The sequence below is a fragment of the Eleutherodactylus coqui genome, chromosome 8 (genome assembly GCF_035609145.1).
Source record: "Eleutherodactylus coqui strain aEleCoq1 chromosome 8, aEleCoq1.hap1, whole genome shotgun sequence".
Lineage (NCBI taxonomy): Eukaryota > Metazoa > Chordata > Amphibia > Anura > Eleutherodactylidae > Eleutherodactylus > Eleutherodactylus coqui.
Window position 1 is genome coordinate 164,784,794 of NC_089844.1, and position 16,806 is coordinate 164,801,599.

Genomic DNA, 16,806 nt, shown 5'->3' on the forward strand with positions numbered 1-16,806 from the left:
TGTATCCCATCGTCCGCAGTCCTGTTCTTCCACGGTCACCAGTATTCCGCCATCATATGTGTGTTTCATCATCCGCAGTCCTGTTCTTCCACGGTCACAAGTAGTCCACCATCATATGTGTATCCCATCGTCCGCAGTCCTGTTTTTTCACGGTCACCAGTAGTCCGCCATCATATGCGTATCCTGTCATCTGTAGTCCTGTTCCTCCACGGTCACCAGTGGTCCGCCATCATATGTGTATCCCATCGTCCGCAGTCCTGTTCTTCCACGGTCACCAGTAGTCCATCGTCATATGTGTATCCCATGGTCCGCAGTCCTGTTCTTCCACGGTCACCAGTAGTCCGCCATCATATGTGTATCCCATCATCCGCAGTCCTGTTCTTCCACGGTCACCAGTAGTCCGCCATCATATGTGTATCCCATCGTCCACAGTCCTGTTCTTCAATGGTTACCAGTAGTCCGCCATCATATACGTATCCCATCGTTCGCAGTACTGTTCTTCAATGGTCACCAGTAGTCCGCCATCATATGTGTATCCCATCATCTGCAGTCCTGTTCTTCCACGGTCACCAGTAGTCCACCATCATATGTGTATCCCATCGTCCGCAGTCCTGTTCTTCCACGGTCACCAGTAGTCCATCGTCGTATGTGTATCCCATCGTCCGCAGTCCTGTTCTTCCACGGTCACCAGTAGTCCGCCATCATATGTGTATCCCATCATTCGCAGTCCTGTTCTTCCACGGTCACCAGTAGTCCGCCATCATATGTGTATCCCATCGTCCACAGTCCTGTTCTTCAATGGTTACCAGTAGTCCGCCATCATATACGTATCCCATCGTTCGCAGTACTGTTCTTCAATGGTCACCAGTAGTCCGCCATTATATGTGTATCCTATCGTCCGCAGTCCTGTTCTTCCACGGTCACCAGTAGTCCGCCATCATATGTGTATCCCATCATCCGCAGTCCTGTTCTTCCACGGTCACCAGTAGTCCGCCATCATATGTGTATCCCATCGTCCACAGTCCTGTTCTTCAATGGTTACCAGTAGTCCGCCATAATATACGTATCCCATCGTTCGCAGTACTGTTCTTCAATGGTCACCAGTAGTCCGCCATCATATGTGTATCCTATCGTCCGCAGTCCTGTTCTTCCACGGTCACCAGTAGTCCGCCATCATATGTGTATCCCATCGTCCGCAGTCCTGTTCTTCCATTGTCCTTATTTCACCGATCCCACTGTTCATCCCTTACATCACCAAGACAATCTGGAAATCCGATCTGATGCTCATGTTATACCCAAGTGTTCAGGAACAGAAGTGAGCGTACTCTCCACAAGTTCACCAGAGTTTGCGGCCTTCTCTCCACCGGATTCTTCATAGTGAACTGAATTTTCACCCGTATAAAATGTGCGTGGTCCAACAATTGTCAGCACAGGATTATGTTACACGACGAACATCTTGTGAAGACATGCTTGCAACCATACCTCGTGACGCAATTGTGTTCTTTTCTGATGAGGCACATTTTCACCTCAGTGGGTGTGTAAACAAACCAAACATGCGGTACTGGAGCGACCCCAGAGAAGTTCACCAGAGACCTCTGCATTCGGACCGCGTCACTGTGTGGTGCGCCTTATCACCAGTAGGCATCATTGGCCCTTACTTTTTTCCGGCAACTGTGAATTCCGAACGTTACTTAACTATGCTGCAGGATTTTTTCCAGCCAGCACTCGAGGCAATGCAATTAGAGGATACATGGTTTCAACAAGATGGTGCCACTGCACACAGCGAGAGTTACCATGAATTTTTTGAGGCAAACGTTTCCTGAACAGCTTATCTCTCTGAGGGGTGATCTTAACTGGCCGGCACGCTCACCAGACTTAGCCCCATGCGATTTTTTCCTTTGGGGTTACCTGAAGTCTAAGGTGTATTGAAACCGTCCCAACACCCTGGAATACCTAAGGAACAATATTGACGCTGAGATTGCCAGAATACCAGTCGACATGCTTGAAAGAGTGCATGAGAACTTCAGAAAACGTATGCAGCAGTGTGTGGATAGCGAAGGGCAACATTTGCCAGATACAATATTTAAAACCAAATAATTTGTAAATTCCACTACTGTTCAATGTAAATAAAATATAAAATAAAGTTTTTACAAGTTCATTATTTTTTTATTTCACTCCCAAATTAGCAAATTACCGCGCTCCACCCTGTAGTTCCCAAGGAAACGCTTTACAGCCGTACAAAAGAACGACCGCGCCACGAAGGTGTCCACTGAAGCTTGGAAATGCCGGTCTTTCATGAGTTCCAGGATTTGTGTTCCATCCAATTTACCTGCTTCAGCAAAGATGCTTTTTTAAAGAATAATCTCGCATCGATCGCTGCCGCCATTAAAGAATATTGTGCAATTTAAATGTTTTTTTATTGCATAAGCCACTAGGACTATCTAATGTTAATATCACATGGCAGCGCACGTTTGTTGCGATGCGATAAAAAGAAGCCTCCATAGGGAAACATGGGTGATTAAAAAAATCGCACATCACAAAAAGATGGAGCATGCCGCAATTTTTTGTTCTCGCAACATCGCATCAGTGAAAACATCGCTAATGGGAAGGAAATCATCAAAATCATTGCTTTCCTAATCTGCTTATTTACTGACTATCACATCAGGCGAAACCACCCTAAGGGCTTATTCAGACAGGCGTATATCAGCCGGGTTTTCACGCCCGGCCGATATACGCTGCAAGGGGATATGGCTGGCTTAGCTCCGCCTCCGTCCCAGCCCTCCCATTGCAAGCAGTGGTGAGGGGCGGAGAGAGGGCAGAGTGCACTGCTCCCAGCCAGGCCCGCCTCCTCCGCTTGCACAGAAGGACAGCGTATATCCGCCGGGCGTGAAAACCCCACCGATATACGCCCGTCTGAAGAAGCCCTAATAATGAGCAAATGTTGGCAGGAAAATAAAGGAAATATAACAAAAATACATAATGCTATGAGGAATATCTCAAAAACTTCACGAGCTCCCAGGACTGAATGGATGATATCTCCGGAATCAGTGGCACAAAAATAGCAGAATTACGTCTAAAATTGCAGGCGGCATGAACACATTTTTTTTGTTCCCATTGGAAACAGTGAATTCAGGCAATCATCGTCCCATGTAGACGTGCCCGCTGACAGGGCACCGAGCCAGAAATCACTCAGCTTTTGGTGTCTCTTGGTGTTTTACAATACGGCTGTTGTGGCGGATTCCTTCATGGCATACAATGACACATGGTGTGAATCCCCCGCGGGCTGCGGTCACACGTAGCGGAAGTGCGGCGGATTCCTTCATGGCATACAATGACACACGGTGTGAATCCCCCGCGGGCTGCGGTCACACGTAGCGGAAGTGCGGCGCATTTCAACAGGGGAAATTTCTGTAAAATCTGCAGCGTCTCCACATCAGATGCTGCGTCACCGTCCGCACCGCCGGTCCAGGTTGTGGCGGGGATCAGCTGTGTACCTGCAGCAGAGTCCGGCCCGCACCGCGCTCCGCTCACCTCTAATACGCTGTGATGTCAGCCCCAAGAGCACAGTGCATCCCGTCAGCCGGTAACCGCTAGTGAGCGCTGCCGCTGCTGCCGGGCAGGTGACGCCACTTCCACATCATCTGACCAGTGGCGGTGAAGCTCAGTAGCGGTGGCTGAATGCACTGCGCTCTTGGGGCTGGCAGCACGAAGTATTGGAGGTGAGGGGAGCGCTGAGCGGTATCCTAACCACAGTCACTGGCGCAGATTCTGACGCGGCTTTTGATACAGAAATGCTGCGGATTTTGCCCTTAGGGCCCATTAACACGAACGATTATCGTTCAAAAAATCATTGGAAAGTGCGAATTTGAAGGATGATTGTTCAGCATGGCGGACGATCGAACAACCAATGATAGTTTGTTTGCTCTTCGTTAATTCTATACATAAAATCCATCGTTACGTTTAAATAGCGATCATTCGCTCGCTCACATTCACTGTACAGAACGGAAAATGTAAACTTCTCACTTCATATAAAATGTTTCACACGCGCCCGTTTACCGCACTGGAGATTGGCGGGTGTTAAATCAATGGGAGAATCCGAAATGCCGGGGTAAAAAGCCTCCAGTGTGAGGGAGGCCATACTGGGAGCAAACCAGAACTGACTCCTGGGTGCAGGAGATTGGGGTAAGGACTACATTTCCCATGATCCCTCAGGGTGTGTCAGGTGAATATAATTGAGCGTTCAGGGCTTGCTGGCCGCACTGATGGTAGAGACACAAGTTACTGGCTAAACTGCTGCAGGTATCCAAACCCATCATGTGTGATACTGCCTGCTAGGGAACTGTATCTAACCCAAGTGTATGTGATGTGGGCTGCTGTATCTAATCCAAGTGTATGTGATATGGGCTGCTGTATCTAATCCACATGTATGCAATATGTGCTGCTGTATCTAATCCGAGTGTATGTGATGGGGGCCTGCTGTATCTAATCTGAGTGTATGCGACGGGGGGCTGCTGTATCTAATCCGAGTGTGTGTGATTGGGGGGGGAGTTACCCGGCTGTATCTCATCCGAGTGTGTGCAATGGGAGGGGGGCTGCTGTATCTCATCCGAGTGGGTGTGATTGGGACGGGCGGCTGTATCTCATCCGAGTGGGTGTGATTGGGGCGGGCTGCTGTATCTCATCCGAGTGGGTGTGATTGGGGCGGGCTGCTGTATCTCATCCGAGTGGGTGTGATTGGGGCGGGCTGCTGTATCTCATCCGAGTGGGTGTGATTGGGGCGGGCTGCTGTATCTCATCCGAGTGGGTGTGATTGGGGCGGGCTGCTGTATCTCATCCGAGTGGGTGTGATTGGGGCGGGCTGCTGTATCTCATCCGAGTGGGTGTGATTGGGGCGGGCTGCTGTATCTCATCCGAGTGGGTGTGATTGGGGCGGGCTGCTGTATCTCATCCGAGTGGGTGTGATTGGGGCGGGCTGCTGTATCTCATCCGAGTGGGTGTGATTGGGGCGGGCTGCTGTATCTCATCCGAGTGGGTGTGATTGGGGCGGGCTGCTGTATCTCATCCGAGTGGGTGTGATTGGGGCGGGCTGCTGTATCTCATCCGAGTGGGTGTGATTGGGGCGGGCTGCTGTATCTCATCCGAGTGGGTGTGATTGGGGCGGGCTGCTGTATCTCATCCGAGTGGGTGTGATTGGGGCGGGCTGCTGTATCTCATCCGAGTGGGTGTGATTGGGGCGGGCTGCTGTATCTCATCCGAGTGGGTGTGATTGGGGCGGGCTGCTGTATCTCATCCGAGTGGGTGTGATTGGGGCGGGCTGCTGTATCTCATCCGAGTGGGTGTGATTGGGGCGGGCTGCTGTATCTCATCCGAGTGGGTGTGATTGGGGCGGGCTGCTGTATCTCATCCGAGTGGGTGTGATTGGGGCGGGCTGCTGTATCTCATCCGAGTGGGTGTGATTTGGGCGGGCTGCTGTATCTCATCCGAGTGGGTGTGATTTGGGCGGGCTGCTGTATCTCATCCGAGTGGGTGTGATTGGGGCGGGCTGCTGTATCTCATCCGAGTGGGTGTGATTGGGGCGGGCTGCTGTATCTCATCCGAGTGGGTGTGATTGGGGCGGGCTGCTGTATCTCATCCGAGTGGGTGTGATTGGGGCGGGCTGCTGTATCTCATCCGAGTGGGTGTGATTGGGGCGGGCTGCTGTATCTCATCCGAGTGGGTGTGATTGGGGCGGGCTGCTGTATCTCATCCGAGTGGGTGTGATTGGGGCGGGCTGCTGTATCTCATCCGAGTGGGTGTGATTGGGGCGGGCTGCTGTATCTCATCCGAGTGGGTGTGATTGGGGGGGCTGCTGTATCTCATCCGAGTGGGTGTGATTGGGGGGGGCTGCTGTATCTCATCCGAGTGGGTGTGATTGGGGGGGGCTGCTGTATCTCATCCGAGTGGGTGTGATTGGGGGGGGCTGCTGTATCTCATCCGAGTGGGTGTGATTGGGGGGGGCTGCTGTATCTCATCCGAGTGGGTGTGATTGGGGGGGGCTGCTGTATCTCATCCGAGTGGGTGTGATTGGGGGGGGCTGCTGTATCTCATCCGAGTGGGTGTGATTGGGGGGGGCTGCTGTATCTCATCCGAGTGGGTGTGATTGGGGGGGGCTGCTGTATCTCATCCGAGTGGGTGTGATTGGGGGGGGCTGCTGTATCTCATCCGAGTGGGTGTGATTGGGGGGGGCTGCTGTATCTCATCCGAGTGGGTGTGATTGGGGGGGGCTGCTGTATCTCATCCGAGTGGGTGTGATTGGGGGGGGCTGCTGTATCTCATCCGAGTGGGTGTGATTGGGGGGGGCTGCTGTATCTCATCCGAGTGGGTGTGATTGGGGGGGGCTGCTGTATCTCATCCGAGTGGGTGTGATTGGGGGGGGCTGCTGTATCTCATCCGAGTGGGTGTGATTGGGGGGGGCTGCTGTATCTCATCCGAGTGGGTGTGATTGGGGGGGGCTGCTGTATCTCATCCGAGTGGGTGTGATTGGGGGGGGGCTGCTGTATCTCATCCGAGTGGGTGTGATTGGGGGGGGGCTGCTGTATCTCATCCGAGTGGGTGTGATTGGGGGGGGGGGGGCTGCTGTATCTCATCCGAGTGGGTGTGATTGGGGGGGGGGGGGCTGCTGTATCTCATCCGAGTGGGTGTGATTGGGGGGGGGGGGCTGCTGTATCTCATCCGAGTGGGTGTGATTGGGGGGGGGGGGGCTGCTGTATCTCATCCGAGTGGGTGTGATTGGGGGGGGGGGGGCTGCTGTATCTCATCCGAGTGGGTGTGATTGGGGGGGGGGGGGCTGCTGTATCTCATCCGAGTGGGTGTGATTGGGGGGGGGGGGGGCTGCTGTATCTCATCCAAATGGGTGTGATTGGGGGGGGGGGGGCTGCTGTATCTCATCCAAATGGGTGTGATTGGGGGGGGGTGGCTGCTGTATCTCATCCAAATGGGTGTGATTGGGGAGGGGGGGCTGCGGTATCTCATCCAAATGGGTGTGATTGGGGGGGGGGGGGCTGCTGTATCTCATCCAAATGGGTGTGATTGGGGGGGGGGGTGATATGGACCATGCTGGTGTAACCTGTGTATCTACTGTATATAATTATATATGTGCAGCTGGTATAACATATACCTCTCCTGTGTGTGTGTGTGTGTGTGTGTGTGTGTGTGTGTGTGTGTGTGTGTGTGTGTGTATATATATATATATATATATATATATATATATATATATATATATATACACACACACACGAGAGATACACTGGTTACACCAGCATGGGACATACCACTATATACAAGGGGATACACATCCTGTATATAGCTATATGTACCATGCTGGTGTAACCTGTGTGTCTCCTGTATATAATTATATATGTGCAGCTGGTATAGGTTATACCTCTCCTGTATATAAATATATGTACGGCTGGTATAGGTTATACCTCTCCTGTATATAATTATATATGTACAGCTGGTATAGGTTATACCTCCTGTATATAATTATATATGTATAGCTGGTATAACCTGGGTATATACATGCATTAAAATACAGCATGCCATGCTTTTTCCTCCGTGAGTGGAAAACCGCAATTGCTTTCCGCTCGTGTAGAGAAAAAAACACTTTACCATAGCATGCTATGGGTGGTACATGCTGCGGAATCCGTAGGCGGATGCCCGCTCCATATTCCACAATGCAAATCCAGCCGTGTGCAGCCGGCCTTAGGCTAATTTCACACAAGTGAGTCTGATATTGGGACATGAAACTCTGCCCCCTATCACACTCACCAACGTGTGCTGTGACATGGATGTGAGGGGTTGTTGTGTTATAACCAGCTCGCATCACATCATCATATTCTCGTGCGATGCAGAGAAAAACAAAACATCGCTCCTGTGTATGATTGTATTCAAAACAATGGGGTTCATATTCATGTGCGATTTGTGCGTCTTGCAACGCACAAATCTCACGCAATTTTTGCGGCTGTGTGAAAGCAGCCTAAGACATTACCAACAGGTTTTTACGTAGTCAAGGAAAGGAGTCCTGATGGGAAGGCTTATGCCAAGGGGCTACATCATGTTTGTAAATTAGCACGGTTTAGGTATAGGTACGGGTACAGATGGAGAGGAGGGGGGGGGGGGGGGGGCCCAGCTGGACTTTTGCACCCGGGCCCCTTAGGCCTTTAGGTACGCCCCTGCTTTAAGGCTATGCTTTAACGAAACAGCGGACAATATAGAACCCGCAATACATGGGGCTCAGGAGATCCTCCTTACACTTCCATCCGTTCATTCATGTCATAAAGTCTGTGCCAAAAATTGTCATATGTTCTGAAGAAAATCGTTAAAAGGTTTGTCCATGCTTTGAAATGAAATGAAGGGGGGGGGGGGGCTTCTTTCTGTTCACTGGAAGCAGTGCCTCTTTTGTTCATGGGCCATATCTGGTATTACAGCTCCTCTCCATTAAAATGAATGAGGCTGAAATATCGGAGGCAGTGTTTTTAGAAAACAAAAATTATATAGCTTTGCCCCGATTCAGGGCATTCTCTTTAAATCCATGAATGAATATACAGCCGAGTGCATTATACTAACAATATATTGAGTATTGATCATTGTTCCTTTCTCTTCCAGGATGGAATGTGCCGACCTACTAGAGGAGCTTACCTGCTCCATCTGCTTGAGCCCTTATTCGGATCCTGTGTTTTTAAGATGTGGACACAACTTCTGCCACATGTGTATCATCAGTGTGTTGGATACACAGGATGGATCTGGAGGTTACTCCTGTCCTGAATGCAGAGAGAAGTATCTGGAACGTCCGGCCTTGGAGAAGAACAGGAAGCTAAGCAGCATCGCCAAGCATTTCATATCTACCCATCCAGAGCAAGTGGAGGTTGAGATCCTCTGCTCTTATTGTGATTTTTCCCATCCAGCTGTTAAGACCTGTCTGCAGTGCGAGACATCTTTTTGTGCAAAACATTTAAGGAACCACAACAAGCTAGTGGACCACGTTCTGATTGAGCCCACGACCTCAATGGAAAATGTCATCTGTTCTGCTCACAAGAAGATGGTGAAATATTTCTGTGCAGATCACAACGCTTGTGTATGCACATCATGCTTTGCATTTGGAGAACATCGAGGACACCAGATTGAGGAGATACAAATGGCCTCCGAAAAGAAGGAAAAAATATTGAGAAGCTTAATGGACAAATTGATTTCCGAGAGAGCAGAGACTGATAAAACAGCCTTAAAGTATAAGGAACATATGAAAAAAGTCCACGTGGAAGCGGACTTTCTTACCAAGAGGGTCACTGGTCAGCTTAAGGATCTTAAGGAAGAGCTGGAACTCTTAGAGATGGAAGTCGTGTCTGAAATCTCCAGACAAGCGGACCAGATTTCGGCAAAATTTTCTGGTGTTGTCCAACAATTCGAGACCAGGAAGGAGGAGTTGTCCCAGAACATTTCTCGAATACAAGACATTGTCAACAAGAAAGATGCCATATTGATCTTACAAGCACAAGAATTGCACAGTGACAATATGTGTGATGGGGATAAAAATGAAGAAAAAGATGGGGAGCATGCCTATGCCATGGGTGATCTGAACATGGGTCTGATCTCCGAGACTTTGCACAAAGGCATAGCAGAAATTGTGACCAGTCTTAAGACGTGTATCTCTGTAAGTAGGGTCTTGCCAATCATTATGGATTTAAACACAGCTCATAATAGGATTAAGATCTCAGCTGACATGAAGATTGTATCGGATTCTGATGTGAACCATGGCCGTCCAGAGCTACCATCAAGATTTACCATGTACAATCAAGTCTTAAGCACCAATAGCTTCACATTTGGACAGCAATACTGGGAAGTCGAAACCAGCACCCAAGGAATATGGGACATTGGTCTGGCTTATGCCAGTATCGAAAGAGATGGGAAACATTCAGGGATTGGAGACAATGATAAGTCCTGGTGTTTACGAAAATATACAACAAAGTACATGTCCGCCCATAACTCGAAGGCTCAATCTCTACTTTTTGAACAATGCTCACAAGTAATAGGAATATATCTAAATTATGAGGCCGGTCAACTGACGTTTTATGAGCTGTGTGACTGGGACCGACACCTCTACCGACATTTGCATACCTTTATGGACAACTTCAAAGAACCTTTACATGCTGCGTTTTATGTAGATGAAGGAGCCTGGATTAAGGTCCTTCTATAGAAATACTAGGGTCTTTCCCCTTGTGAGATGCTTATTCAATTATTTGGTTGTTGTTCAGTAACGTCATTGGTTTGTCATCTGTTGGTGTTTTTTTTTCTGTTCTTAAAAATAAAATTTTCATAAAGACATAATGTCTTCCGTGGTATATCTTTGGTTTGACCAAGCTCCACCAAAAACTAAACCCAATGGTACAATATTATAAAAATCAACACAAATTGGATTGGGGACAAACGCTCTCTGTTGAGTCTTGAAATGCACTGAAGAGATAACATAGTAACATAGTTTGTAAGGCTGAATGAAGACAATGTCCATCTAGTCCAGCCTATTTATCCTCCTGTGTTGTTGATCCAGAGGAAGGCAAAAAACCCCAAGAGCAGAAGCCAATTAGCCCATTTGGGAAAAAATTCCTTCCCGACTCCCTAATGGCAATCGGACTATTCCCTGGATCAACCCTCAATAGTTCCTACCTGCCTGTATACCCGGATTGACAATTAACCTAAGATTTATATCCTGTAATATCCTCCCTCTCCAGAAAGACATCAAGTCCCCTTTTAAACTCCTCTATGGATTTTGCCATCACCACATCCTCAGGCAGAGAGTTCCACAGTCTAACTGCTCTTACAGTAAAGAACCCCTTTCTATGTTGGTGATGAAACCTGCTTCCTTCTAGACTTAGCGGATGCCCTCTTGTTACCGATGCAGTCCTGGGTATAAACAGATCATGGGAGAGATCCTTGTATCGTCCCCTCATGTATTTATACATAGTTATTTGATCGCCCCTTCACCGTCTTTTTTCCAGGGTAAATAATCCCAGTTTTGGTGCCTTTCTGGGTATTCCAGTCCCTTCATTCCATGTATTAGTTTAGTTGCCCTTCTTTGGACCCCCTCAAGCACTGTAACATGTTTCCTGAGCACCGGTGACCAGAACTGTACACAGTATTCCATATGGGGCCTGACAAGTGCCTTATAAAGTGGAAGGATAATGTTCTCGTCCTTTGCCCCTATACCTCTTTTTTTTTTTTTTTTTTTTTTAAACTCGTTTTATTGAAAATTAACAGCATGCCAAATCTTCCGTTCTACAAAATCACATATAAATCTCAGTATCCCGTAGAGAACAGAGTAGAAGAGAGAAAAAAAGAAAAAGAGAGAGCGGGGGGGGGGGGGGGGGAGGAGAAGAGATTAGGAAAGGGAGGAGAAAGGGGAAAGTTTCCCCTCGTCGTTATAGTGTATAGCCCTTATAATGTACTCCAGAGGCGCGAAACGGGGAGGAGGGATGGCAGGAGAGACGCAGGGAAGACCCATGCAGGCAGTGGACACGTCCCAGCAGAGGCAGTACTGGACCATCCCGGTAATTGCCCGCCTTCCACTGTGATCTGACATGACCAAGTAGGTTCCGGATCCCTTCACCCGTCTCCAGCCTCTGCTGACTACTGAGGTCCCCTTTGCAGAGTTGATATAACCGAGGAGAGCAGTCGCGGAGGGAACAGAGTGAGCGAGGAATCACACCATCGACCCCATACCTTCTGGAATTTTTCTGGACATTTGCGGGCCTTATAGACTAAGTTGTTGAAGGGGATGGTTGTGTTAGTGATTTTTCTCCACAACGCTAGGGTAGGGCCCCTTGGGTCCATCCACCTCAGCGCAATTACCTTCCTGGCCAGGAACAGGGCCTCTCGGAGAAAAATTCTATCATGATGCTGCCAATGTTCCTCGTCCAGAATGCCGAAGAGGCAGACCTCTGGGGTGGTGGGGATTGGAATATTAAGGATCTCGGCTAGCAAGCTTGTGACCTCACCCCAGTACGACTGGATCATCGGGCATTCCCAAATCATATGCCAGAAATCGGCAAATGTGCATGTACACCGGATACAATGTGTTGTTGGAATTCTGCCCATCCTTTGCAGCCGCGCCGGCGTGAGGTAGCACTGATGCACTATGTACATCTGAATCATTCTATTATTTACTGATGGGGAGACAAATAAAGGAGATTCTAACAGATCTTGGAAAGTGTCATCAGTTAGCGCCGGGATCAGAGACCTCCATTTAGTTAAGGAGGGGGGAACCACCCGGGTGGCCTTTGAGTTTATTAAATGTGAGTATATTGTCGATATGAGTCCTTGGGGTCCCTGGGACCGCAGAATTCCTATTAGGGGATATTGGGATATGCTGTTACTTGCCGGAGGAAATTGCGTCTGCAAGGCGTGTCTAATCTGGAGGTACTTATAAAAGTGCGATCTAGGTAATTGGAACTGACCTTGCAGTCGCTCGAAGGATAGGAATACATTCGAGTCGTACAGGTCGCCCAGGCATCTTACACCACCCTGCTCCCATGTCGCGAGGTCAGTCAGTGTTACCAGCTCCCGCAGTCCAGGGGTCCTCCACAGCGGGATCTCTGCCACTACGTCGGCGAACCCGCCAGCTACCTTGGCCAGTCGCCAAACCTGCGTCGCCATTCTGTGGATGGGTAGCATCTTCCTTGATATTGTTGCAGGGAACTCCAGCACCGACCAGAGACTCTGAATGTCCAGAACCTGTGCTAGGTGGGCCTCAGAGTTAGGCAGCGGGCTGTCTCTCAACCAACATTTCAAGTGGGTCAATTGACTAGCTATGTAATACAGACATAGGTCCGGGAGCGCCGCCCCGGCGGCCGTCTTCGGTCTCTGAAGAGTGGAGATTTTGAGTTTTGGGCGGGAACTCCCCCATATAAAAGAAGACATAAGAGAGTCCATGGTCCTAAAAAACTTTATCGGGACTGGCATTGAGGCATGCTGCAGGCTGTAGAGGCATTTGGGCAGGACAATCATTTTAATTAAGTTGACTCGACCTGCCACTGATAATGGTAGCGAGCCCCAAACCCGGAATTTAGACCTAAACAAATCTACCAGGGGGTATACATTCAGGTCCAGGGCCCGGTCTACGGAGTTGGCGATCTGAATACCTAAATATTTAAAGTCATCAACAATCTGGAGGCCGCAATAGAGGCCCATGGACTTCAAAGGGCTCCGCTCTGACACTGGCATTAGGGCCGATTTGGACCAGTTAATGTGTAGTCCAGAGTAGGATCCAAAATTGTTAATGATTTCCATGGCCCGAGGCAGGGAGTCTATCGGGTTGGACATGAATAACGTCAAGTCATCCGCATACAGTGCCACGTGGTCTTCCCGGTCCCCTATCACAATCCCTCCGTACGTTGGGCTAGTTCGGAGCATTAGAGCCAATGGCTCCACTGCCAGGGCGAAGAGGAGTGGGGAGAGGGGGCACCCCTGTCTCGTGCCTCTATGTAGAGGGAAATATGTGGAGCAGGACCCGTTCACCGATACTGTGGCCAGGGGGGTTCTGTACATCAGAGAGACCCATCGAATAAATCCCTCTCCAAATCCGAATCTCTTCAGGACCTGGAGAAGAAATGGCCACTCGATAGTCAAAGGCTTTGGTGGCATCTAGGGAGGCCAAGGCCCACTCCATCCCCCCGGCTGAGCCGATCTAAGTTACTACCTGGACCCGTCGTAGATTGTCACTTGTAGATTTACCCGGCATAAACCCGGTTTGGTCGGGATGTATTAAGTCCAGGATGATGGTGTTAAGTCGTCTGGCCAGCATCTTAGTTAACAGTTTATAATCTGAGTTTAACAGGGAGATGGGCCTGTATGAGCCACAATCTAGAGTGTCCTTACCTGGTTTAAGGATAAGGACTATTGTGGCCTCGTAAAAGGAGGGGGGCAGGGAGCCGTTATTATTTGCTGCATTGTATGCGTCTAGTAGTGTGGGAAGAAGGGTCTCTTGATATTTGGAATATACCTCGATCGGCAAGCCATCGGGTCCTGGGGCCTTACCACTGGACATCTCTGCGAGAGCCTCTGTCAATTCCATCAGTGTGAACGGGGCATCTATCAACGCCTGCTGGTTGGGAGTAAGCATAGGAAAATTAATGGCCGAGAGATAGTCTACAAGTTCTTGTTGGGTGGCTTGCAATTTGGTTTCGTACAGCTCGCTATAGTACCGCTGGAACCGTTCCCCTATTGTATTCTTTTCGTGCAAGATCTCTCCGGTTTCGGATCTGATACGAAGTATCGCCGGGGATGCAGAATTTTGATGCACCAGGTGTGCTAGCAGACTACTAGATTGGTTGCCCAGTTCATAAAAGCGCTGTTTCGCAAAAAAGGATGCTCTACGGGCTTTCTCTTGCAGAAATATTAAATATTGCCTTCCCTGCCCCAGCCATCGTTCCCTATTTTCGTCCGACGGGTCTGCCACGTAAGCTGTCTCTAGTCGCACGTACTGGGATGCCATTTCTTGCTCAAGTAGGGAAGATTCCCTCTTGATGTATGAAATGGTGGATTTTAAGGCGCCCCGTAAAAAGGCTTTCATTGTCTCCCACACTATTACTGGGTCAGCCTCTGGTTGATTCAGCTCCAAAAAGCTAGTGAGCTGATCAGGGATCCTATCGTTTGAACCAATCAGGCTCAGCCAGAATGGGTGCACCCGCCAGCTATGTCTATGGTCTCGTGTGTCCGGAGTTGCAATTTCAACCCGCAGGGGGGAGTGATCCGATACGCCCCTAGGGAGGTATTCAATGCGGGCGACGGCTGTACAGAGTCTGGTGTTTCCCAGGCAGTGATCTATCCGTGACAGGGCATTCCTTCCGGCGGAGTGACACGAGAACTCCCGCGCTGATGGGTACCGGACTCTCCAGACGTCTCTCCAACCCACCTCCTGCATAAATTGGGCCAGGGGGGATGGAGGAACCCGAGCCAGGGGAGCCTGTAGTGTACTGAACCTATCAAGCTGGGGGTCCAGGACCATATTTAGGTCGCCCATACATAGGATGGAAGCGTTAGGATACTGGGTGGCAAATTGGGCCGCCTGATGGAGGATTGCAATATTGGCTGGTGGGGGCAGATAAATTCCTATAAGTACATAGGGAAGGGATTCTATCCACGCCTGTATGAAAATGAATCTACCTTCTGGGTCTCTGACAGTGCGCCCTGGCTCCCATCTAAGTCGCTTATGGATCAAAATTGACACCCCTCTGGAGTAGGATGTATGTGTAGAATGTAGGGCCCATTGGACCCATGCCTTCTGCAGTAGCCTCGTTTTTTCTGGGATCAGGTGAGTCTCTTGGAGACATACAATGTGTGGGTTGTGTCCTCTAATGCACGAAAAAACCATAAAACGTTTCCCAGGGGTTCCCATCCCCCGTACGTTCCAGGAAATTACCGTTATATTAGCCATTGACATAAAGCATGCTATCTATGTACAGGAGAGCTCGCTGTTTCGGGGTGGGTATGCCCTGCGTACGGCACTCTGTCAGACTCCTCTGCATTTTAGTCCGCCTCTGCATCTCTCGTTTATAACTTATGGTAACTCTGTACGATGTTCTGTAGAAACACGTCTGTATATTTATATTTGTAGCTATGATATTAATGGCTTGCATAAACACTAACTTAATAACCCTTAACTTAACCGTGAACTTATATGTAATAACGGGGTTGACTGTGCACCTAGACTACGGTGACTAATGCGGGCACAGTCAGACAGATCGAGTCCGTCTCTTGAGCTCGAGGACCCCATTCGTTCAATTATTTATAGTTTGTCTGCCCAACTGAGTAGCTATGTGTTCGTTTGGGGCAACAGGAGTATTATAACCGAGATTCAACTGCTCCCAACCGCCCTCCCCCTACTGACCAACAGGACAGGAATGTAGAGAGGATGGAAGGTGGAGTAGGGGGGGGGGGTGGATAGAGAAAGGGAGAGGATGCAAGCGGCAAACAGCATAAACAATTACGCAGCATGAGGTTCTCTGCCGCATGGGACCACGGCTGGCGGTCAACATTGCTCTGGCGATTCACTGCTGCATAAGTGTTCGTCGGGGGATTACTGCCGTCTAGGCGATCTTGGTATACGGCTGAGCCATTCTTCGGCCTCTTCCGGAGTGGAAAAGAAGGAGGTGCGCTCGTTATGGACCACACGTAGTCGGGCTGGGTATACCATGGAAACGGTATGGATGCGTCCCTCAATCTACGCTTGACAGCCACGAAGGTCGCTCTAGTTTTCTGGAGAGCTGCGGAAAAGTCCGGAAAAATAGAGATATTTGCGTTCTGGTACTGGAGAGTTTGCTTGCGTCTTGCTGCTTGTAGGGCGATGTCCCTATCTTTACTGCTGAGGAGTCTTGCTAACATTGGTCTTGGAGGTGCGCCGGGAGGCGGGGGGCGGGCCGGGACCCTGTGAGCTCTTTCTATCGCGAAGGCTGTGGAGAAGTTGGCATCCGGCAGGAGCTCCTTCAGCCATGATTCCATAAACGAACAGGGGTCGTGGCCCTCCGCCCGCTCCGGCAGGCCCAGGATGCGGAGGTTGTTTCTGCGTAGCCTATTCTCTAGGTCGTTCGCTCGTTGCGCCCAGGCGTTTGCTGCCTTGTCTAGCTCTGCGAGTTTACCCGGCACCGGAGCAGCGGCGTCCTCCAGTTGGGATATACGCGTTTCCACCTCTCCGACTCGTCCTCTGAGATTATGCATGTCCTGCCTCAGTAGACCCACATCAATTTTGACCTCCTCTATCTTTCCCGTCAAGGATGTGGTGCT

At 49.7% G+C, this 16,806-nt stretch overlaps 1 protein-coding gene across 1 annotated transcript; it reads left to right on the forward strand.

The window, feature by feature from the left end:
• The first annotated feature begins 8,644 nt into the window (after positions 1 to 8,644).
• LOC136577996 (E3 ubiquitin/ISG15 ligase TRIM25-like) lies at positions 8,645 to 10,228 on the forward strand. The gene has a single exon (XM_066577904.1). The coding sequence runs from the start codon at positions 8,645 to 8,647 to the stop codon at positions 10,226 to 10,228; it is 1,584 nt and encodes a 527-aa protein (XP_066434001.1).
• The last annotated feature ends 6,578 nt before the right edge of the window (positions 10,229 to 16,806 follow it).